The 26075-nt window shown below is 43.3% G+C and overlaps 2 protein-coding genes across 2 annotated transcripts in view; both read left to right on the forward strand.

Annotated features, from left to right (window-relative positions):
- Positions 1-5350, forward strand: part of LOC129851590 (uncharacterized) — a 14296-nt gene extending 8946 nt beyond the window's left edge. Inside the window, exons 3-4 of the mRNA XM_055918199.1 lie at positions 641-1039; positions 5294-5350. Of these exons, the coding sequence (XP_055774174.1) occupies positions 641-1039; positions 5294-5350 (456 nt within the window). The remainder of the gene's footprint in view (positions 1-640; positions 1040-5293) is intronic.
- Positions 1036-10580, forward strand: LOC129851471 (zinc finger protein 112-like). Its single transcript, XM_055918037.1, has 3 exons — positions 1036-4480; positions 4695-6665; positions 7085-10580. The coding sequence occupies exons 2-3, from the start codon at positions 6485-6487 to the stop codon at positions 7999-8001; spliced, it is 1098 nt and encodes a 365-aa protein (XP_055774012.1). The 5' UTR covers positions 1036-4480; positions 4695-6484; the 3' UTR covers positions 8002-10580.
- The last annotated feature ends 15495 nt before the right edge of the window (positions 10581-26075 follow it).

A 26075-nucleotide genomic window follows, 5' to 3' on the forward strand; every position in this document is an offset into this window, starting at 1 on the left:
ACCCATCTACCAATGGGTGCCCTTTACCAGGATTTGTAAAACCTCTTTGTGGTTGAGTCTGTGTTTGAAATGTACTACTCGACTGAGGGACCTTTATAGATAATTGTATGTGTGGGGTACAGGGATGAGGTAGTCATTCAAAAATCATGTTAAACATTATTGCACACAGTGAGTCCATGTAACTTATGTGACTTAAATTGTTACTCCTGCACTTTAGGTTTGCCAAAACAAAGGGGTTGAATACTTATTGACTCAAGACAGTTCAGCTTTTAATTGATTTGTAAAAAATAAATAAAAAAACAATTCCACTTTGACATTATCGGATATTGTGTGTAGGCCAGTGATGACAAATCTCAATTTAATCAATTTTAAATTCAGGCTGTAACACAACAAAATGTGGAAGAAGTCAAGGTGTGTGAATACTTTCAGAAGGCACAGTAGGTTGCGTCCTGGTTGTGATATACATGTTATCCCCAATGTGCTCATCCCTTTGTGGGATTGACTCAAGGAAGGGCACATGGTGGTTTTTATTCAGTCATTTCATGGCAGAGTAGAGGGAAGTGCTGTCAGAGTTATAGATTTCAAAAATATTGAAATATTATTGAGTAATGATTTTCTTATCCTTGCCTTAATGGAGCAGGAGGGCCAAGAGCCCACAGCGACTGAGAAGCAGCAGGAACCAAGGACCAGTCTGGGGGAAGAGCAGCTTCCAGACTCTGGAACGACAGAGTCCACAACACCCACAGTCACATGCACTCCTCTCTTTAGGAGCAAAAACCATGGTCAGGACCCATCCCAATGCCAGGCCAAGCCCAAACCTCTGCCCAAACCCCAGCCTCAGCCCCAACATCAGGCCCAGCCTCAGCCCCAACATCAGGCCCAGCCTCAGCCCCAACATCAGGCCCAGCCTCAGCCCCAACATCAGGCCCAGCCTCAGCCCCAACATCAGGCCCAGCCTCAGCCCCAACATCAGGCCCAGCCTCAGCCCCAACATCAGCCCCAACATCAGCCCCAACATCAGGCCCAGCCTCAGCCTCAGGCCCAGCCTCAGCCTCAGGCCCAGCCTCAGCCCCAACATCAAGCCCAGCCCAAGCCTCAGCCCAAACCCCCGCCTCAGCCCTTCCCCACAACCTTTCTCCTGGCCCAACCCTTCCAAACAGCACAGAACCAAACTGTTATGTTGTCTAAACAGAATGTCCCCCTGATGATATTTACACTTCCCTATGTGCAAAGCCCTGCGGCGCAAAGTGAGGAAGTCAAAGGTGTGGAAAGCACTACGTTGCACAACTACAACGTTCCTTGTTCTTGCCAGGTGTGTGGGCAATCATTTGACTTCACGCGTCATTTGATAAGACATGTTCAGATGCACTTAGAGGAGCAAAACCGTTTGTGTGGTTTGTGTGGGAAGGTCCTTGAGCCTGCAGAGAACATGGCGGTTCACCTGCAAACTCACAGTCTAATGAAAACTTTTTGTCATATTTGTGGCAAATGTTTCCCTAAGAATTCTGAGCTGAAATATCATATAAGTATTTATCACTATGTGGAGAAGCCACATCTGTGCGAAATGTGTGGGAAAACCTTCCGACATGGCAAGGCCCTTAAAGAGCATCATACGTCCTTTCACATAGAGGGACGAGATAAGCCGTATAAATGCCATTTGTGCAGAAAAGGCTTCTCGGGAGAAAGACAAGTTAAACTCCACCAGTTAACTCACACTGGAGAGAAACCGTATCAGTGTGAAGATTGTGGCATGTGCTTCAGGGAGAAGAATACTCTTAAAGGGCACATGAGGACTCACACAGGAGAGAAACCATATAAGTGCAGAGAGTGTGGAAAATGCTTTAGATTGTTAGGTGCTTTAAAATGTCACCTACTAACTCACACTGGAGAGAAACCGTATCGCTGCAACGTCTGTGGCAGATGCTTCAGTCAGTCCTCATCCCGCAATACTCACATGAAAACTCACAAAATGGCTCACGCAGTAGAGAGTCCACAGAGTGCAGAGAGACCCCAGAGTGCAGAGAGACCCCAGAGTGCAGAGAGACCCCAGAGTGCAGAGAGACCCCAGAGTGCAGAAAAGGCTTTGTCGGAGTAGGATCTCTAAAATGCTGGTCCAATGGAGAGACACCATAGCTTAGATCCCCCTCACAACACATATGAACATTTACTAAAGGGAGAACCCACAACCTGCCTTAGAAGTTGGAAAAGTGGCATGTTCTGACACCTTTTAGAAGACAAAGACATGCCCCTAAAGTCACTTCTCTTGTTTAAATACATTGTGAATTAGCAGTTTGAAAACATCGCTAAAAACATTCCACAGTACATGTCATTTTCACAAAGAGGAGTCGGCAGCATGTGGTCAACTTGTCTGTCCCAAATTGTTATGAGACTGCCGACTGGTCCCTAAAATGTCTTAGTCTCACAGTTACAGATTGATTCATTTCTTTATGTTTTGGTTAAAAAGTATTGTAGCTTCCAGAGGATAACACAATAAAATATTTTGTACTGTTTTTCAACCACAGAAGGGACACACTTCTTATAATAATGAGAATGCATATTCACTGAATAGGTTTTTCTCCTCCATGTAGTCTTACTGTTGGTTAAACCTTAAGATGTATGAGAACTGAACGTTTTTTTCTAAAGGCATTTTGAGATCATATAGCGTGCATACTAAACTCAGCAAAAAAAGAAACATCCTCACTGTCAACTGTGTTTATTTTCAGCAAACTTAACATGTGTAAATATTTGTATGAACATAAGATTCAACAACTGAGACATAAACTGAACAAGTTCCACAGACGTGACTAACAGAAATGGAATAATGTGTACCTGAACAAAGGGGGGGTCAAAATCAAAAGTAACAGTCAGTGTCTGGTGTGGCCACCAGCTGCATTAAGTACTGTAGTGCATCTCTTCCTCATGGACTGCACCAGATTGGCCAGTTCTTGCTGTGAGATGTTACCCCGCTCTTCCACCAAAGGAAGGTTCCCGGACATTTCTGGGGAATAGGCCCTAACCCTCACCCGCCGATCCAACCGGTCCCAGACGTGCTCAATGGGATTGAGATCGGGGTTCTTCGCTGGCCATGGCAGAACACTGACATTCCTGTCTTGCAGGAAATCACACACAGAACGAGCAGTATGGCTGGTGGCATTGTCATGTTGGAGGGTCATGTCAGGATGAGCCTGCAGGAAGGGTACCACATGAGGGAGGTGGAAGTCTCCCCTTAATGCACAGCGTTGAGATTGCCTGCCATGACAACAAGCTCAGTCCGATGATGCTGTGACACACCGCCCCAGACCATGACGGACCCTCCAAATCGATCTCTCTCCAGAGTACAGGCTTCGGTGTAACGCTCATTCCTTCGACGATAAACGCGAATCCGACCATCACCCCTGGTGAGACAAAACCGCTACTCGTCAGTGAAGAGCACTTTTTGCCAGTCCTGTCTGGTCCAGCGACGGTGATGTTGTTGCCGGTGATGCTTGGTCAGGACCTGCCTTTACAACAGGTCTACAATCCCTCAGTCCAGCCTCTCTCAGCCTATTGCGGACACTGATGGAGGGATTGTGCGTTCCTGGTGTAACTCGGGCAGTTGTTGCCATCCTGTACCTGTCCCACATGTGTGATGTTCGGATGTACCAATCCTGTGCAGGTGTTGTTACACATGGTCTGCCAATGCGAGGACGATCAGCTGTCCGTCCAGTCTCCCTGTATAGCTGTCTTAGGCGTATCACAGTACGGACATTGCAATTTATTGCCCTGGCCACATCTGTAGTCCTCATGCCTCCTTGCAGCATGCCTAAGGCACGTTCACGCAGCTGAGCAGGGACCATGGGCATCTTTCGTTTGGTGTTTTTCAGAGTCAGTAGAAAGGCCTCTTTAGTCTCCTAAGTTTTCATAACTGTGACCGTAAATGCCTACCATCTGTAAGCTGTTAGTGTCTAAATGACCGTTCCACAGGCGCATGTTCATTAATTGTTTATTGTTCATTGAACAAGCATGGGAAACAGTGTGAAGTTATTTGGATTTTTACGAATTATCTTTGAAAGACAAGTGTCCTGAAAACGGGATGTTTCTTTTTTTTGCTGAGTTTAGATAGTCGACTTGGTCTCAAAGAAACTGTTGTCTTTGCTGTTGTTATCTTTGTTTCACTCCAGTCCCAGAAGGTGGCGATAATGCGCCAACTTGATTGTTGTTGGGTGCCCCCTGAACCGTAGAAGAAGACTTTCAATCGTAAACAACTAGCTAACGTTAGCTGGCTGCTAGTGTGCGTTTCATTTCGCAATAATGGCCAAATTGGAGTTGCTAAGTTTGTTTCTCACTGAACGATTAACGTCAGCTGCACAGGATATATATAAAATGGTAGAAGAAACGTTTGCAGAATACCAAGCAGAGATCACTTACGTAAAGAGAGAGAATGAATTTCTACGGAAGCAGTTAAATGCTAACAGACCGAGAAAAGTGAACGTAAAACGAGGTTTGTAGAACCTAATAATGCACCTTTCATTATTGGGAATTGAAGCCATATTTCTATCTAAAAGAGCATATATCAGGGTGTGAACTATCTACTGTACTTGTGTTTAGGGGGAGTTGTGACATGTGCAGTGCACGCACGTCCGCTATAGAATTGTTTTTGTTTTACCAACAAGGGGAGTGTCTGATGTTATTTTGTCAACCATCCATAACTGCAGGTCTACGACAGATCACCCGCACTGTCTCTGTAGCAGTAGCTCCCCCAAAGCTGCAGCAGCATTGTGAGCAGGAGTCGAGCCCCAGTCTGGGGAAGGAGGTTTCACAAACTGAGGGCAAGAAGCAAGAAGCAAGGACCAGTCAGGGGGAAGAGCAGCTTCAAGAGACTGGAACAACAGAATTGATGCCTACACCCACCACTCACTGTTGCAGCAAAGACAATGATCTTGGCCCATCTAAAACATTGACCCAGATCCAGCCCAAGCCCTTACCCTCCTTACCCATACCCCTTCTCCTGGCTCAGCCCGCACAGCCCTTCCAAATCGCACAGAACCAAGCCGTCGTCTTATCTCATCAGATATCGCCTCTGGTCATTCAGGTTGTAAAGAAATTGTTTATTTGTAAAGACTGTGGGAAGACTTTCCGTTACATGAGTCGTTTGAAACAGCACACACGCATGGCTCACACGCAGGAAAAACCCCACTGCTGTACGTTGTGTGGAAAGTGTTTTCTTACCGCCAGCAAGTTAAAAACACACCAGCTAATACACACCGGCGAGAGACCCTACCTCTGTAATGTCTGTGGTCACTGTTTCAACCAGAGGTCGAACCTCAAAGTACACATGCAGAGGAAACACAAAGATGTCAAGGGTGTGTAACAAAAAAATATATAGCATACAGTATATGGATTTACATTCATATTTACATTTTAGTCATTTAGAAGATGCTCTTAGCCAGAGCGACTTACAGTTAATGCATTCATCTTCAGATAGCTAGGTGGGATGATGATGAAAAGGTTATGTGGGAAAAAGACAGCAAAAATAAATAAAGTTGTGTGTAAGACACACATCTCCCCAACCCCTACACTCAGGTGTATGTCAGTGGAGGCTGAGGGGAGAACGGCTCATATAAGTCTGGACCGGGGCGAATGGAATGGCATCAAACATTGTGTTTGATGTAATTAATACCAATCCTCAAATTCCCCTCCAGCCATTACCACGAGCCCGTCCTCCCCAATTAAGGTGCCACCACCCTCCTGTGGTGTACATAATTTCTCCTCCCTTTCTTCCCTGTATTGTTGTCTCAAATCATAAACTACATTAAAGATGTAAAACAGCCTGTTTTCTTTTACAGGCTCCAACCTCTAACTTGTATCATATTTTGGCTCTAATTGCTGGACAGGTCTTGCATGGTAAGATGCTTTTTTGCTCAGCTAAAAAGCCAATTCAGTCGACCCCTGATAAAGTGCACATTGGTTAATTGCACCAGTCTATACAAAACAGTCTCAAGTCAGATGGTGTGTTCTAGATACACACACCCACAAATTATGAGAGGATTCATATGTTATTTCAATGTGTGGAAGATGGTAAACACTTTTCCAGGCACTGCATAAGTAGTTGGCTGTATTTTGTATGCAAAATTCACCTGGGTATACCACTCAAAGCTCACTCATTGGTATTCACTTTTGTAGCCTGTGGTAGGTGGCCCAAAATTAACAAGCCCTTTTTAACCTACATAAACCTTTTCAAAATCTTTACTGTTGTGCTGTCTTCCATAAGAACACCCTGCACAGTAATGAAGAATATGGATTAACGTGTACAATGCATTCCTTTTCAGCATTCCTTGAGAGCTGAACATGATGTTTGGGTTTGGCCCTCTCATATTTAGGGCCTCACGTTTTCCTATTATTACGGTAACAGCGGGCATTCCTTATCACGTGATCAGCGAGAGCATCTTTTAGGTCCATTTTGGATGATAGCGAGAGCTCTTGTAGCTAGCTACGACACCCGAAAATGACTAAATTGCAGTTTTTAAATGTATTTTTGACCGAGCGGCTTATGCTCGCTGCCCAGGAGATCTATAAATCTGTCGAAGACACGATTTTGGAATACCAAGAGGAGATTGCGCTCAGGGAGAGGGAGAACGACCATCTGAGACGTAGGCTTCGAGACGCTGGGATTGAAATATGGCCAGGTTAGTAGCTACCATGCTAAAATTAGCACGGAAGCCGCACGCTAGGAAACCAAATTGGTCACTAAAGTGTTGTTGTATGCATGCATAACTGCGTAACTAGCGAAAGGGCCCTTGATTTTTTTCATATATATATTTTACACCCTGTATTAACGCTTCGAGAAGTAGCCAGGTAGCTCATGTTTTTCAGAAGGCTAACATTAGCTAATAACGTAAGCGCTAACTCAGCTAGCTAGTTAGCCACCTTTGTTCCTTAGCTAGCTAGTTGTTGCGTTTTAGACTCAGATGTTCAGGCATCTGTCTTGCTGATTAATTTCTGAAATCGGGTTCCTGTGATAACGTTATATAAATGTAGTTTATCGTATTTTTCCGCGATCGTAAATCATATCTGACTGCCACGTCCCTCCCACTCTTACATCCAGACCGTCAGTCCATGGCACTATTGGAGGAGGAGGATGGCGAGCATCCCCGCCGGGAATGGAGCCCCAGTATGGGCCATGAGGAGCGCATCCCCATCCTGGTCAAGGAGAAACGGGAGCTCAGGTACAGCCAGGGGGACGAACAGCTTCGCGGCCACGGCTCCTGCAGCACCCCAGAGTCCATGTTCACCCCTCCCCGCGTCAGCAACGAATACCCCCAGGACCCTCCCCAGTCCTCCAACCTGCCCCAGAACCCATCGGTGGAGAACAGAGAGAGGGAGCCTGGTCCCAGAAGCTCATCCAGACACGTCAAATCAGAAGGGTCCCACAGAGGCTCATCGTCGTCTTCATCCAACAGCGGCCCGCAGCCCCTGGCCACGGTCAACCCCAACTGCTCCAACGAGAACATTGACATCATCGGGGTGGAGAACGGAGGGCAGATGTCGGCATCTAAAGGACGAGCCGGCGGGAGCAGAGGTCAGGGCTCCCACTTAGGCAACCAGGGCGCTAATTCCACCGCGGCCGCAGAGTGTGGAAAATCTCCTCTCCAGGTGCATGTGTCGTCGTTCTGCTGCAGGGTGTGCGGGGAGACGTTCAGCCACGTCGGACACCTGCATGTCCACGTCCAGGTGCACACCCGAGAAAAGCCGTATCGCTGCGGGGTGTGTGGAAAGTGCTGCAGCTCCTCCGGCAGGCTCCAGGAGCATGCCAGGAGTCACACTGGAGAGAAGCCGTACCGCTGCCAGAGCTGTGGAAAAGGATTTACCCAGATGGCCCATCTGAAGGTCCACATGCGTATCCACACAGGAGAGAAACCCTACAGCTGCCCCGTGTGTGGCAAGTGTTTCAGCCGCTCTGACAAAATCAAACGTCACCTCCAGACCCACAGCCGCGAGGGCACCTACTTCTCGGGGCAGTGAGATGAGGGAGACGCCACCGCTGGTGGTTGTTGTTAATGAAAGACGGAGTCTCGGTATATGAATTGCTGATTATGGGACATTTTTAAAAAGCTAAAATTGCTGCCACTAAGACGAGGCTTGTTTTTTCTCACTCTCTCTCTCTGAGCTATTCTGTGACTTTCTTAGAATGTTTTATCTCTCCTAAGTAACAGTTCTCTCCATGCCATATTCTATCTCTCATGCAATAGGATTTGTATTGCAGTATAGTCAATTTAGTATGTGTCCATTTTTTTCTTTTTGTACTTGAGTTATTAGCTAGTATTTCCTAATTATTTAGTATTTTAGTAATAAGCTTGATAGCATGATGATAATGAAGTCTTCCGCTATGCGCCTTGAACGGAGTGCATTCAGGATTGCAACAATGCAGCGTTCCAAAACGTGGTCTTGCCCCAGTCGATTTGCACAGGGCTAATTTACACCAATTTCAAGTTTCTAAAAGCAATGGTTGTTTTTAGAATTTTATTTATATTTGATAAAGTATATCACAGCTTCTTCTGACACCCTGAAATCTGATTTCCTGAATCACCTGACTGAAATTCGTAAGCTGTTTTTGTGTTTTTTTATGAACACTGGCTAACCGTATGGGCATTGTTTATAAACAGTTGTCCATTCTTTGAGTTTCCAAATATGGATATAAAGTAGACATATTAGCCGTTGTTAGTTCGGGTGAGGTCAGGGGTGGGCATTACGGTTAACAATAGAATACAGCAGGCAGGGCTATGTTTCTGTTTCTGTACGGTTAGCAACCTAAAGCCTCCCTGATATACCCAATGTTAAAGAAGCATTGCCTCTCCCTCAATCACACCAACAGCGTCATTGCATTTTGGTACACCAGAAGTATTCTGAACAAAAATATAAACTCAACATTTTCAACTATTTTACTGAGTTTATATTATGAAATCAGTCAATTGAAATAAATTCATAAGGCCCTAATCTATGGATTTCCTGTGAATGGGCAGGGGCACAGCCATGTTTGGGCCTTGGAGGCCATAGGCCCACCCACTGAGGAGCCAGGGCCAGCCAGTCAGAATGAGTTTTTCCTACAAAGGTGCTTTATTATAGACACATATCCCTTAGTTTAATAAGCTGTCCGGGTGGCTGGTCACAGACAATCCAGCAAGTGAAGAAGTCGGATGTGGAGCTTCAGGGCTGGCGTGGTTACACTTGATCTGTGGTTCTGAGGCCGGTTGGACGTACTGCCAAATTCTCTAAAACAACTTTGGAGGCGGCTTATGGTAGAGAAATTAACTTAACATTCTCTGGCAACAGCTTTGGTGGACATTCCTGCAGTCAGCATGCCCAGCATGCCCCTCCCTCAACTTGAGATGTCTGTGGCATTCTGTTGTGTGACAAAACTGCACATTTTAGAGTGGCCTTTTATTGTCCCCAGCACAGGGTGCACCTGTGTCATGATCAGCTTGATGATATTCCACACCTGTCAGGTGGATGGATTATCTTGGTAAACAAAAAATGCTCAATAACAGGGATGTAAACAAATTTGTGCAAAACATTTGAGAGAAATACGCTTTTTTGTGCGTATGAAACATTTCTGGCATCTTTTATTTCCGCTAATGAAACATGGGACTAATACTTTATATGTTACTTTTTTATATTTTTGTTCAGTGTACATACATTTCCAATAGAACGTTGCATTGCAGTGCGTTCTGTGTGGTGCATGTGTTGGATATATCCAACCTATGCATCAAATTGTATGGTAGAGATACACGTTCAGTGCGTTTGCGTAGCAACGCAAAATGATATGCAATGGCGCTGTCGGTCTGATCAAGGCATTAGTCACGGTTGCAGAACTGTACACTGCCACCTGAATTTCAGTCAACTTGTAACTGATACAATAAAAACATATTATCACAGAGGAGTCAACATTGAGACTGCTATTCTGCAAGATACATTTGACCTTGGTGATGATCATTCTGTGTATGACCACTATCTATCCCCCACCTCTGATGCAGATAGGGTTGATGTGTCCTATGACCTGCACTACTACAGTATTTAACCAACACGGTGCAGAGAAAGACCGATTCCTCAGCTGAGTCATACAGTATTTTACCATGTATGTGTCTGTGATGCTTGTTTCAAGACGATTGGTCCAGAGCTAGGTGCTGCTGCACATATATTTACTATACTAAATATCTAGTAATGGTGGCCAGTTGTTTGGAAGTGTAAAATACATTTTTTCAGACCCAGATCAAGGTTTCTCCTGGAATAAAAAGCACTTTAGTGTATATTGTGAAAGCATTTAATCCAGGAGTATTAAATGCCGAGCTGAGACCAATGTTCATGAACAAGCAGTAGGCCTGTGGCCCATACCAGATACAATAGGGGCTTGGGGTTGTCACAAGACAGGGCCTTTATCACCTCTCAGGACTGAGGCTACTACAGTAGGCCGTCTAACTCAACCGACATCCGTCCAGTCTCTTTCCTACAGTCTATTCTGGGACACCGCTGCTCCCACACACATTACTGTACAGTGTTGTATCATTGTGTACTAAATGTTATTTTTTAATAAACTAGTAACTGACTACGCTGTCTTTGTTCATTTCTCCATATATAGGCATACTAGCCGAGAGATGGCCGGCAGTAGAATAAGATGCTTGTTTGCATGATTATTAGCCATTCAAATGAACTCCGACTGAACCTAAATGTACAGTTAAACAACTTCACCGACACAGCAGAGTCCCTAAATCTCAAATCAAGATAAACTACCCACACCTATCTACAGTTTTTATTTTCATGTAATCTTTAACTAGGCAACTCAGTGAGAACAAATTCTTATTTACAATGACAGCCTTTTTAAATGTATTTATATTTCACCCTTATTTAACCAGATAGGCCAAGAAAGCAAAGCAGTGTGATAAAAACAACAGTTACACAAACAAATGTACAGTCAATAACACAAAAGAAAAATAGAAAATCTATGTACAGTGTGTGCAAATGTAGAAGAGTAGGGAGGTAGGCAATAAATAGGCCCTAGAGGTGAAAATAATTACAATTAATACTGGAGTGATGGGTGCAAGAGGGTAAGTAATAATATTGGGATGAGGTAGTCGGGTGTACTATTTACAGATCGTCTGTGTACAGGTACAGTGATTGGTAAGCTGCTCTGACAGCTGATGCTTAATTGGAGAGGGAGATATATCAGAGATTTTTGCAATTCGTTCCAGTCATTGGCAGCAGAGAACTGTAAGGAAAGGCAGCCAAAATAAGTGTTGGCTTTGGGGATGAGCGTACTACGGATGGGTGTTGCTATGGTGACCAGTGAGCTGAGATAATGCGGCGCTTTACCTAGCGAAGACTTATAGATGACCTGGAGCCAGTGGGTTTGGCGACGGATGTGTAGTGAGGGCCAGCCAACGAGTGCATACAGGTCGCAGTGGTGGGTAGTATATGGGGCTTTGGTGATAAAACAGATGGCACTAGGATGGACTACATCCAGTTTACTGAGTAGAGTGTTGTGGGCTATTTTGTAAATAACATCGCCGAAGTCAAGGATCGGTAGGATAGTCAGTTCTACAAGGTTATGTTTGGTGACATGAGTGAAGGAGCCTTAGTTGTGAAATAGGAAGCAGATTCTAGATTTAATTTTGGATTGGAGATGCTTAATGTCAGTCTGGAAGGAGAGTTTACAGTCTAACCAGACACCTAGGTATTTGTAGTTGTCCACATATTCCAGGTCAGAACCGTCCAAAGTAGTGATGCTAGTCGGGCGGGAGGGCGCGGGCAGCATGCACTTAGTTTTACTAGCATTTAAAAGCAGTTGGAGGCCACGGAAGGAGTGTTGTATGGCGTTGAAGCTCGTTTGGAGGTTTGCTAGCACAGTGTACAAAGAAGGGCCAGATGTATACAGAATGGTGTCGTCTGCGTAGAGGTGGATCAGAGAATCACCAGCAGCAAGAGCGACATCATTGATATATACAGAGGCCCTCCGATTTGACACACTGAACACTATCTGAGAAGTGTTCCAGGATACCTGCCCCCCCACCCCCCCCCCCCCCCTTAAAAGATTTAGATGCACTGTTGTAAAGTGGCTGTTCCACTGGATATCTTAAGGTGAATGCACCAATTTGTAAGTCGCTCTGGATAAGAGCGTCTGCTAAATGACTTAAATGTAATGTAAATGTAAAGGCCTGCTCGCTGAAGTCTTTTAGGGAGCATTTGACAGTGATACAGTGATGAGGGGTGGTCGTTTGACCGCGGACCCATTACGCACGCAGGCAATGAGGCAGTGATCGCTGAGATCCTGGTTGAAGACAGCAGAGATGTATTTAGAGGGCAAGTTGGTCAGGATGATATCTAAGAGGGTGCCATGGTTACAGATTTAAGGTTGTACCTGGTAGGTTCCTTGATAATTTGTATGAGATTGAGGGCATTTATCTTAGATTGTACCAAAAGGCCTCCTGCAGGAACTTGGATTTTTTTTTTTTAAATACTATATAAATATAGGACAAACCACACATCACAACGAGACAGACACAACACTACATAAAGAGAGACCTAAGACAACAGAAGGCAGCAAAACATGACAACACAGCATGGTAGCAGCACAAAAACATGGTACAAACATTACTGGGCAAAGTCAACAGCACAAAGGTCAAGAAGGTAGAGACAACAATACATCATACAAAGCAGCCACAACTCTCAGTAAGTGTCCATGATTGAGTCTTTGAATGAAGAGATTGAGATAAAACGTTGAGGGGCTAGGGGTTGATTTTGGGATTCAGGGTATAAGTACCACGTACATGCTGGAATAAATGTGTCGTTGTATCAAATATTTTTTTTTCATATGCTGATTGATTCGTCTCGGATGGATGATACAACTATTTGATTTCAGCTGCCCCATGTTCTTAAGTACTTACGGTAACTAACTTTTTCTGATTGTGTCACGTTCGTTTTTATTTTACAAACTATTTGGTTTGTTGTGCCCTGCCAGCGACCATCGACATGACGAAGTTACAGTTTCTAAATGTATATTTGACCGAACGGTTGATGTTAGCTGCCCAATAGATATAAGACACAAATAATACAGGGAAAGAGCGAATGATCAACTGAGATGCAAGCTGCACGGAAATGGGATTCCATGGCCAGGTTAGTAACAGTAGACAGCTAGCGAGAATAACGTTCTCAGGTCTTCTGTAGATATCTTATTTGAAATATGAATTAATGTTAGCTAGCTAACCTGTCCCCGTATCTGCGTTTAGACGTCGACGATGGGTATGACGTGTGGTATAATGGTCTGTACAGACGTCACTCCGTCGAACGACGTGTGAGCATGGGCGGAGTCGGATTTTTTGGAGCAATGCGTACTTTTGCTCACATCGCAGTTGCGTTCCACCACAGAAAAATGTGACATATTTCACCTGATGTATAAATGTGAAGTATCTGGTGCCGAAAATCTCCCCCCTGCCAGAATAACCCCACCACCCACTCTCTTCGCGTGAACGCGCACTCACTCCTTCATTGCTACGACTTGCTTACTAGTTGAAATTTCTTAGCACTTTAGGCTGCGTTTCATTATTTTTTAAATGTCGGTTTGATCGCGGGGGAGGCACTAGGAATGTCTGTAGTTTTCGGATTGGCTATTTGTTTCAAGTGTATTAGTCTATAAATAAATCTCTTTGACAAAATTCGTCATCTCTCCCATGTCTTATTATTGTTTATTTATTTTTTATTTTATTAAAACATTTTAGAGGGTGGATCAGATTTAATATTGCTGATAGATTGTAGCTTCCATCAATGTAATTCTCTGCATCATTTCCAACCCCCCATCGAAAGGGGGGTGAATGTAACCGATGTGAAATGGCTAGCAAGGTAGCGGTGGTGCACGTGTAACGGATGTGAAATGGCTAGCTAGTTAGCGGGTGCGCGCTAGTAGCATTTCAATCAGTTACGTCACTTGCTCTGAGACATTAAGTAGGGTTGCCCCTTGCTCTGCAAGGGCCGGGCCTTTGTGGAGCGATGGGTAACGATGCTTCGTGGGCGACCGTTGTTGATGTGTGCAGAGGTTCCCTGGTTCGCGCCCGTGTCGGGGCGAGGGGACGACGTAAAGTTATACTGTTACACACGCTAGCAGCCTTTCAGTCGGTGACGTCACTTGCTCTGAGACTTGAAGTAGTGGTTCCCCTTGCTCTGCAAGGGCCGCGGCCTTTGTGGAGCGATGGGTAACGATGCTTCGTGGGCGACCGTTGTTGATGTGTCCCAGGGTCCCTGGTCCGCGCCCGGGTCGGGGCGAGGGGACGCCGTAAAGTTATACTGTTACACATGCATACATATACACACATACACATATATATTTTCCTGTATTATTCCTCGCAATCCCTACCACCCTTCCCCTAATTGGAGTAAACTAATAAACAATAACACTTAAACGCTACTTAAGGATTTAACTAGCTTCAGAAGCAAACATGTCTCTACAAATTGGAGGAGTGTTGATAAAACGTTTACTGGAGACAGGAGAACAAGAGGAGACATAAGGACGAGGTGGATAATTTTGTAATAAGGCCGTTTAATCTCATGTAAAGACATCTTAGTAAAATCTTGCAGCAAGGCTCTTTCTGTCTGACTCGTATGGAATCGTCCGGAAAGAGGTAGTTTAAGCAGTTGTATAGTTTTATATAGACAACAAGCAAAGTAGGTTGATCTGGAAGTCTGGCCTTCCGATTGGTCGATCTGGGTCTTGGGTAGTCCTGAACAGGCCAGGTGTCAACGTTCCATTGGTTCCTGAGATAGTTCTTTGTTTTGAGCTCCAACCTTGAGTTGTGTGTGTCTGTGGTTATCATGGGGGAGGGGAATTGTGTGTGTCTGTAGTTGGTGTCTTAATAAGTTCAGCATATGTCCAAGAGAAATGAGGAGTATGTGTATTTTGTATAAAAGATGGCTTATGTTGAAATGTTGTTATTACTAGTTTCCAGTATCTATTACAATTTCTTACAGGAGCTTGAACTGGCTTACTACTCAGGAGGATAAATTTAAAAAAAAAACAAGGGATCAAATGGAATGTTCGTCCATGAACCAGAATCTGGGTTTTAGACGAGTGGCAGCACACGGAAAAGTATTGCTTCGAAACTAGGAATCTTTTACCGCTTGTGCATTGTCACGGAAGTGTGCCAGGTTATCAGGCATGTCCCGGAGGTGGATTTTGTTGCCTATCCCTAAAAGTATTCGGATCATTAGAATTATTTGTTTTATACAGGAGCTATCGATAGAAAATATATTCGGATCTGAGCTCCAGAAAACTCGGCCAGCGAGTACTAAAACTACAAGGGATGTTTCTCAATGATCCTAATTTTAGTCTGCGATGCAAAGTACCGCTTCACCATGATCAACGTTGGCGCATATAGTCGGGAGGGAGAAGCAAGTTCGGAGTGCTTGCCGGGGACACAAACACCGAGCCCATATGTCTTCGTGGGAGACGAGGCATTCCCTCTGAGGGTAAACCTGATGCAACCATATCCAGGTAAGATATGCTAAATGCATGTGACTATACACTGAGTGTACAAAACATTAGGAATACCTTCTCTTTCCATGACAGACCAAGCAAATCCAGGTGAAGCTATGATCCCTTATTGAAGCCACTTGTTACATCCACTTCAATCAGTGTAGATGAAGGGGAGGAGACAGGATAAAGAAGGATTTTTAAGCCTTGAGACATGGATTGTGAATGTGTGCCATTCAGAGGGTGAATGGGCAAGACAAAATACAAAAAAGTGTCTTTGAACGGCGTATGGTAGTAGGTGCCAGGCACACAGGTTTTAGTGTGTCAAGAACTGCAACGCTGCTGGGTTTTTCAAGCTCAACAGTTTCCTGTGTATAAAAAATGGTCCACCACCCAAAGGACACCCAGCCAACTTGACACACCTGAGAAGCATTAGAGTCAACATGGGCCAACATCCCTGTGGAAAGCTTTTGACACCTTGTAGAGTCCATGCACAGGTGAATTGAGGCTGTTCTGAGGGCAAAAGGGGGGTGCAACTCAATATTAGGAAGGTGTTCCTAATGTTTTGTACACTCAGTGTAAATGTGTTGTGAAAATTATACCAATATTTACTTGTAATTATATGCCTCACATAAGTGATCTGGCATCCCAATAAGAGGATGGGGGGACCTATATCCAAAGCATAGGCTACACAGTTGTTACACAGTATATATTTGATAGCCTTCATGTTCCTGTTCAATACTAATGGAAACGCATATATTATTCAAAGGTTCTTCTCGCCTTGGTGTGCACAACAACCACAAGGATTACTTCCTCACACCAGCTGGTCGAGTGTCTTTCCAGGATGCTGCTCTCACGTGCTAGTCTTGCTAACACCAACCTCTCTATGTCCTTGACTTGAGAGTCTGGAACGGCTTTTGATGAGTCTCACGAAGCGAAGATAATGAAGGGGCTGTGTCCTCAGACTTCAAGGCGGCATCCTACGCTGGTTGTATATCCCTTTTTCAAATGAAATAAATCATGATATTGTTTTAAATATGTCCGCCCCAGCTCTTGCGGAATTAGCAAACACACACAGAGGCTAGCTAGTCCAAACCTTTGGAGTTCGCACATCGTTTGCCGCTAACCTCATGAATAAATCATCACACATATTTTCAAAACGTAACAACCCTTCTACAAAAAAACGAGTGGCATATTTGATAACTACAACCTGTTAAACGTTACAATCTTGTGGCAAGCAAGTAGCAACTAAAGTTAACTAGCATTGCTAACGTTAGCTAGAATTGTTCAACCCATAGAAAGCCAGCCAGCTAATAACTTTAACTTTCTTGCTATCAACTCGAAATCAGCTAGCATATCAAATCAATGTATTAGTTATAAATGAACTAGTTAGCTAATTATAGGCTGAACATTTCCTTACCCACTGAAATTGACATAGTAGGGCAATGATGTGAATCACCCATACATTCTAGCAAGCTAGCTACTACTGTACTACCCAAATTCACTTCTGGCAAGTTTCCTCCCTGCCCCCTAATTTTGGTAATGTATGAACATGAAATACCCCAAACATTAATAGATCATAGTCTGCTCCAAAAGGATCAGACTACAGCAAGTATGACCAACAAAACCAAAAGAGATCTGAATCATTTTTCATCAGGTCAACCTAAAATGTCTATCTAATGCAACATTTTACAAATTTAAAGATCGAGAAAACAAGAGAGCATGTACAAAATGTACTTTATTTTACAGGATTATATAATGCGTGAAGCAAACATGGAATTACTGTGAAGGTGAAGACTCTGAAGATGTCGAGTGAAAGTGTCTTTCATCGCTCTAAGTACCCTGTGGATGAAAGTGATTGTCTGGCTCCTCGCCATTAAACCTAGTTAAGGAGGAAACTGACGCCTTTGCAGCCTGAATGGAGAATGTTTTAGGTACGAACCAGTCCTCTGGGAATACGATTTATTTAGCCGGGTGCATACATTGCGTTGGATGGTAAGATGAAACCATCAATACTAGATCAACATTGCCACCTGCTGACCTTTGGGCTAGCTTGGAATGGTTGGTTGCTGTTCCTCCCTCCCTCCTTGTTGTTCCGTGTCACTCACTCACAGTGCACACACCAAGGCCCCTCCTCCGCCTGCTAGAGCGGCACTTCTCTCTCCCTCACGCTTTATCAGCTCTGGTTTATACATTCACAAATTGACTTTTCTGCTGCTTCCCTCACTCGTATCGGGTCTGGATCCGACCAGGTCTTTATGTAACTGGTCTAGTTGTCCTCGGGTCCGTTCGGAAACATATATTTATATTGAAAAATGTATAACGGGTACGGGTAGGAAAGCCCCAGGGCCATTTCAGAACAGGAACAACTTTTTGGACCCGTGAAGACCTCTACTTGAGAGGCCCAATATAACAACCCCTGTCACAATAGACAATGCCAGGAACATTGTGAATGCTGTCACAGAAGCTGGACTTGGACCACAAAAAGGGGGCTTTTTATTTTTGTGTCTTTTGCCAAATAAACAAAAATGATCTACAGTAATTGTTGGTATTTCATTTTCCCACTGTCCCGAAACCGAACCGAACAGTGACCTCAATACATACCAATACATACCGACCTGTGGGTTTGGTGAACTGTTACACCCCTACTTGTAACATAACACTGTCCCCTCTTGATTTTTAGACCGAGAGTCCTCTGCTCTAATAGAACTTGAGGAGGGAGCCATTGGGTTGAAGCAGGAACCAGAACCCAGGCAAACTATGGAGAAACAGGAGGGAAGGACCAGGAAGGAGGAAAAGCAACTTAGAGGACTAGACTCTGTCTAGATGTCTCTCCTTCCAATGGAAGTGATGGCTATGATCAGAAATCACCTCACTCAGTCAGTTCCAAACTCACACCGGGGTTAGTAGAGGGGGAGGCTCTCTATCCAGCTCAACATCCAATCAAAACAGAGACTGAAGGACTGGGTGTTTATCTGTTGGATCTGTCAAGTGACCCCAAATGCATTCTCTTCAGTGAACCTTGACCTCTGGGCAGCACAGATTGAGAATAGTGTAAGTATGAAGGCGGTAGAAGGTGGTGAAGGACTACTGTCAGGGTTTGAGGCGCTACACATACCGCTACATTCGGAACATTCAAATTCCCATCAAATACACAACCACAACACAGCGTTGTGTTGCAAGGTGTGTGGGAAACCCTGTAGACATATGGGCCATTTAAACGCACATGTGCGAATGCACATGAAAAAGAAGCCATTTCTCTGCGGGGTTTGTGGTAAGTGCTTTAGCTCGTCGGGGAGGTTGAAAGGTCACCAGAGGATTCACATAGGGGAGAAGCCCTATTAGTGCCATATCTGTAGGAAACGGTTCAATCAGACCGCACACCTGAAAGTGCATCCGAGTGTCCACACAGGAGAGAAACTATTCAGTTGTCCTGTGTGTGGCAAGTGCATCAGCCGCTCCGACAAAATCAAACGTCATCTCCAGACCCACAGCCGTGAAGGCACCTAGGCTTGTGATTTTATTTTTCTCTTTCTCTCAAAGAGCTAGGGATTCTACGACTTTCTTAGAGAATGTTTTCTGAGTAACGCTTCTCCATGCCATAGTCTCTCTGTCTCTCATGCAATAGGTTTTGTATTGCATTATAGTCAATTTAGTGTGTCCATTTTCTTTTTGTACATTTCACTGAATGAAGTTTTTGTGGAAAAAAACAACATTTTATGAGTTAGTTGCTAGTCTTTCTGAATTATACTGAACAAAAGTATGGTGTGGTATATCAAGAAGCTTATTAAAGAGCATGATCATTACACAGGTGCACCTTGTGCTGGGGACAATAAAAGGCCATTGGAAAATGGGCAGTTTTGTCACACAACACAGTGCTACAGATGTCACATGTTTTGAGGGAGCGTGCAATTGGCATGCTGACTGCAGGAATGTCCACCAGAGCTGTTGCCAGAAAATGTTAATTTCTCTACCATAAGCTGCCTCCAACGTCGTTTTAGAGAATTTGGCATAACATCCAACTGGCTGTTTAATCAGCTTATTGATATGCCACACCTGTCAGCTAGATGGATTTTCTTGGCAAAGGAGAAATGCACACTAATGCAGTTGCTTTCTAAATTTGTGCAAAAAAATTGAGAGAAGTTAGCTTTTTGTGCGTATGGAAACATGGGACCAACACTTTACATGTTGCGTTTATATTTTTGTCAATTATAACTGTGTTGTTTGTTCACGAGGGTTGGTCCTGAGCTAGGCGCTGCTGCACATACAGATAACTGCTAAAATAATTAAAGATGGTGCCGAGAGCCATGGCAACTCTGCTTCTAGCTCCTAAGCAACTTTGGGATATTACAGCACTGTTGGAGCTAGGAATACAACCATTTCGCTACACCCGCAATAACATGTGTATGTGACCAATACAATTTTATTCAATTTAATGGAAATACTTTAGTAAATGAGCGATACAAAGTATATTGAAAGCAGGTGCTTCCACACAGGTGTGGTTCCTGAGTTAATTACCCAATTAACATCCAATCATGCTTAGGGTCATGTGAAAAATGCTGGGCAGGCCATTATTTTGACTACCATGGCAACGCCCCCATCCACAGGGCACGAGTGTTCAGTGAATGGTTTGATGAGCATGAAAACGATGTAAACCATATGCCACGGCCGTCTCAGTCACCAGATCTCAACCCAATTGAACACTTATGGGAGATTCTGGAGCAGCGCCTGAGGCAGCATTTTCCACCACCATCGACAAAACACCAAATTATGGATTTTCTTGTGGAAGTATGGTGTCGCATCCCTCCAATATAGTTCCAGGACACTTGTAAAAATCTATGCCAATGTGCATTAAAGCTGTTCTGGCTCGTGCTGGCCCAACGCCCTATTAAGATATTTTATGTTGGCGTTTCCTTTAATTTTGCAGTTACCTTTATATTCACTATAGCAAAGATCTGTTTTGTGGCCCATTGTTTGGAAGTGAAACAGACGTTTTTGTCGGACCCAGATCAAGGCTTTTCCTGGAATTAAAAGCACTTTAGATGCTGTATATATATATATATAATGGTCCTAGTATTAAACATGTCATCTCCAATAGTTCACTGTGAATAGTAATGAGTTAGGATGTCCCCGGGACATCATGAAATGTTCCCCTGGAGGATTTTGTCTAGTTCCCGTTTGTTCCCGGGGATGTCCCCGTGGATGTTTTTAGGACTTTCTTGAGATGTTGTCATGTTCCCCTGGAGATTTTTGTCTAGTTCCCGTTTGGTCCCGGGGACGTCACTTGATGGGAATTATTATTTAACATGTCCTCACCACCTTTGAGGTTTTGCTGTTTATAGTGTGCGGATTCGTCAATTCTTTGTTGATACATTCTGTCTGTATATCATCTATATTCACCGTTTCATCAAATCAAATTCCAGATATATTTAAATGTACTTTGTGAATAAAGGTAACTCTGTTTCTGAATGTTATTCAACAATATAACTTATTTATTCTATGTTTCATATGCTTTCAGAGCTTGATCTTACCACATCGTAATAAAAGATTGTTTGGAGTGTGGAGTAAAACAACGTATAGCCTCAAATATAACATGGTTTACAGAACTACCTTGGTTACACTCCTCCACCCATTTCACCTCCTTTATAGATACCTATCCAGGTCAGAGCACCAATGGGACAGACTGGTGTTTAACATAGGTCTACTGCAGGCCACAAGACTGTTACCATGCTCAGATTTTACGTAGGCATTAGCACAGGGAGTTTACACAAATCTTTAGTTTATTAATAAGTTGCATAACACCTACATCACTTTTCAGGTGCTGTCCCATTCTGCCTTGGTGACCATGACTAAGACACTTCACCCCTTAACTGCTACAAGGGCAAGGCTGACCCTGTTATGCTACAAGCCTGTTCTGTGTTTCATAGAGTTGGCTAGGGTGACAACAAAAAACATGTTTCCGTTATACAATAAGACTTTTATTTTGAAATAAAATGTTGCCTGAATGTGTGTGTGTGTGTGTGTTGTCACATGCCTGTGTGTGTGCATGTGTGTTTGTAAGGCAGGTTGAGTCTGTATGTGTGGGTCCTAGGTATATATATACCAGTATGTGTGCTTTTGGCAACACCAAAGGAAGAATACGTTTCCATTGATAACACCATTATGACATCATTCACAATCCACTTCATTAATGTTTCAGTATCAGTCATCATAAAGGTACACATACCAGATTAAACATCAATCATATGTAATCTTCAAAACAAAAGGTTCAGTTTTCATTACATTATTATCAATTATTTTATAGTAGAACAATCTGGATGAATTGAGCTTGGATGGTTGCTGGGTTAGTTCTGCACAGCACAATACTTTGATAGCCTCTGCTGAGCTGAAGCCAATGTTCTAGATTGTGGAGCTAATGCCAGTCTTCAGGTTTCAGACAAGTTTACTCAACATGTTAAAATGACACCAATTGCATTGGTTCTAGCCAGATCAGTCATCCAGATCAAAATTCTTTGAGTGTTTGCTTGAGCCTGGAGTGCCAGATTGATGGGTTTTGCCCTTTTTTTAAAAACTATTCCATGTCCATCAAAGTAAGGGAAATAACACATGAAGAGATTGATCTTGGTTATTACATGATCGGTTGAAAATGTAATAACCACCAGATAACATAATAATAAGCTTGATTAAAAAGTAAAGTGTTACCCGTGTGTGTATGACTGCATGTGTGTACATGTGTGTATTGTATGAGTATTCCAGTATGATGTGCAGGAGTTTATGTTGTAATTGGAAGTGGGTGGTGGTATGTGCATCAAATTGAGGGAAGTAGTACATAAAACATTGATTTTGGTATGTTATTACATGATTGGTTGAAGTTATTACATTCACAAAGTGTTTACTCACCAGTTAATGTAATAACATTCCATTTAGCGGGAAAAGCAATTACGTTTACCGGTCAATATTTTATTACGTTTATCAGCAAGTTATTACATGACCCAGTATATAGCTTATTTACTTTCTTATGTTTTTATTTCTATTTGTCATGTTTTTGTTCTACTTTACTTTATTTTTTAAAGTACTACTGATATTGATTACTGCATTTCACTGTACTAGTGCACATTACAATAAAAACTTAACTTGAAACTTCTAAATTTAAGTCTGTCCCTTAGAAGTTTATATCAAAAGTTTTAAATGTTGTCATGCTTCATAAAAACAGGTGTAGACTAACAGTGAAATGCTTACTTATGCTCAGTCCCGTCCCAAAATTGCAAAGAAAAAAAGAGAAATAATAGAAAAATAATAACACAAGGAACAAATCCACAATGCCAATAACTTGGCTAAATACACATGTTGGTTGTTTTCAAGTCTTGCCATAGATTTTCAAGCAGATTTAACTCAACTGTAACTCGGCCACTCAGGAAGATTTACTGTCTTAGTAAGCAACCCCTGTGTAGATTTGGCCTTGTCTTTTAGGTTATTGTTCTGCTGAAATGTGAATTTGTCTCCCAGTGCCTGATGGAAAGCAGACTGAACCAGGTTTTCTTCAAGGATTTTGCCTGTGCTTAGCCCCATTCCATTTATTTTTGTCCTAAACTCCCTACTCCTTGCTGAAGACAAGTGTAACAGTATAACTTTAAACCGTCCCCTCGCCCCGACCCGGGCGCGAATCAGGGACCCTCTGCACACATCGACAACGGTCGCCCACGAAGCAGCGTTACCCATCGCTCCACAAAAGCCACGGCCCTTGCAAAGCAAGGGGCAACACTACTTAAGTCTCAGAGCAAGTGACGTAACTGATTGAAATGCTACTAGCGCGTACCCGCTAACTAGCTAGCCATTTCACATCCGTTACACTCACCCCCCTTTCAACCTCCTCCTTTTTCCGCAGCAACCAGTGATCCCGGTCAACAGCATCAATGTAACAGTATAACTTTAAACCGTCCCCTCGCCCCGACCCGGGCACGAACCAGGGACCCTCTGCACACATCAACAACGGTTGCCCACGAAGCACGTTACCCATCGCTCCACAAAAGCCACGGCCCTTGCAAAGCAAGGGGCAACACTACTTAAGTCTCAGAGCAAGTGACGTAACTGATTGAAATGCTACTAGCGCGTACCCGCTAACTAGCTAGCCATTTCACATCCGTTACACAAGCATACCCATAACATGATGCAGCCACCACCATGCTTACAAATATGAAGAGTGGTACTCAGTGATGTGTTGTGTTGGATTTACCCCAAACATAACGCTTTGTATTCAGGATGTAAAGTGAATTTCTTTGCCACATTTTTTGCAGTTTTACTTTGTGTGTCTTATTGCAAACAGGATGCATGTTTTGGAATATTTTTTTTTCTGTACAGGCTTCCTTCTTTTCAATCTGTCATTTAGGTTAGTATGGTGGAGTAACTACAATGTTGTTGATCCAACCTCAGTTTTTTCTTATCTCACCCATTAAACTCTGTGACAGTTTTAAAGTCACCACTGGCCTCATGGTGAAATCCCTGAGCGGTTTCCTTACTCTCCAGCAACTGAGTTAGGAAGGACGCCTGTCTCTTTGTAGTGACTGGTATTGATACACCACCAAAGTGTAATTAATAACTTTACCATGCTCAAAGGGATATTCAATGTCAGCTTTTTTTTTTTTTTTTACCCATCTACCAATAGGTGCCGTTCTTTGCGAGGCATTGGAAATTCACTGCTCGACCGAGGTACCTTACAGACAATTGTATGTGTGGGGTACAGAGATAAGGCAGGCATTAAATAATCATGTTAAACACTATTATTGCACACATGGTGAGTCCATGCAACTTATTATATGACTTGTTAAGCAAATTTTTTCTCCTGAACTCATTTGACATAACAAAGGGTTTGAATACTTACTGACTCAAGACATTTAAGCTTTTAATTTCATATTTATTTGTCAAAATTTCTAAATACATAATTCCACTTTGACATTGTTGGGTATTGTGTGTAGGCCAGTGACACAGCATCTCAATTTAATCCATTTTAAATTCAGGCTGTAACAACAAAATGTGGAAAATGCCAAGAGGTGTGAACACCTTCTGAAGACACTGTCTACACAGAGTATATCAAACATTAAGAACAACTGCTATTTCCATGACGACCAAGTGAAAGCTATGATATTGATGTCACTTGTTAAATCCACTTCAATCAGTGAAGATTAATGGGAGGAGACAGACTAATTTTGCATTTTTAAGCCTTGAGACAATTGAGACATGGATTGTGTATGTGTGCCATTCAGAGGGTGAATGGGCAAGACAACATATGTAAGTGTCTTTGAACTGCAAAGCTCCTGGGTTTTTCACACTCAACAGTTTCCCGTGTGTATCAAAAATGGTACACCAGTCCAAAGGACATTGAGCCAACTTAACACAACTGTGGAAGCATTAGAGTCAACATGGGCCAATATTCCTGTGGAACGCTTTCTACACCTTGTAGTCCCAATCACTTAGGCCAAGTGTTTTGGGCAATAGGGGCTTGGGGTTGTTACAAGACAGGGCCTTTATCGCCTAACAGGACTGAGGCTACAAGAGTAGGCCATCTAACTCGACTGGCATCCCTCCAGTATCTTTCCCACAGTCTATTCTGGGACACCGTTGCTCCCACACACATTACTGTACAGTGTTGTATCATTGTGTATTAAATGTTATTTTTTAATAAACTAGTAATTGATTACCTTGTCAATTGTTTTGTTTCCTCCTCCATACACCTAAAAAGCACAGCTCAGCTCTCTAGATTGAATAGTGCTAGTGTGCATTATTATCTGACAGCGGTTCAAATTAAAGCCTAGTTTGTTGGAACACAAATTAACTTTCCTGAACCTAAAGGTAAACTGTAGCCACCACAGAGAAGCCACAGTAGTCACTGCAGAGAAGCCGCAGTAGCCACCACAGAGAAGCCACAGTAGCCACCACAAAGAAGCCACAGTAGCCACCGCAGAGAAGCCACAGTAACCACTGCAGAGAAGCCACAATAACCACTGCAGAGAAGCCACAGCAGTCACCGCAGAGAAGCCACAGTAACCACCACAGATAAGCCACAGTAACCACCACAGAGAAACCACAGTAGTCACCGCAGAGAAGCCACAGTAGTCACCGCAGAGAAACCACAGTAGTCACCACAGAGAAACCACAGTAGTCACCGCAGAGAAGCCACAGTAGTCACCGCAGAGAAGCCACAGTAGTCACCGCAGAGAAGCTGAATCCCCAATCAAATCAAGATTGCGTTACCTGCACCTTAGCCCATTAATCGACTAAATGAGCCTACATAATGGTACTCCTTATAGTCCAAGGACCTTATGTTCAGTTTAGAGGCTAATTGGCTCTGGCAGCCAAAACAGCCAAATACTCCATCTAAACATGGTACGGTTCTAGAAACATTAAGCCCTCTACTTTCATATCACATCAAAATAATTTCACAAATGCAAAATATACACTTACTGTGCACTGTTTGATCTGGTTTTAATACAGTTGCAGCTTACTTTTTCAGTGACAACATGTTTGTCGTCCGTCTTCCGTTTCCACACAGGTGTTCTGAGACGTAAATAGCTAATTAGCACAGGTAGGC

Source organism: Salvelinus fontinalis, chromosome 3 (assembly GCF_029448725.1).
Source record: "Salvelinus fontinalis isolate EN_2023a chromosome 3, ASM2944872v1, whole genome shotgun sequence".
NCBI lineage: Eukaryota > Metazoa > Chordata > Actinopteri > Salmoniformes > Salmonidae > Salvelinus > Salvelinus fontinalis.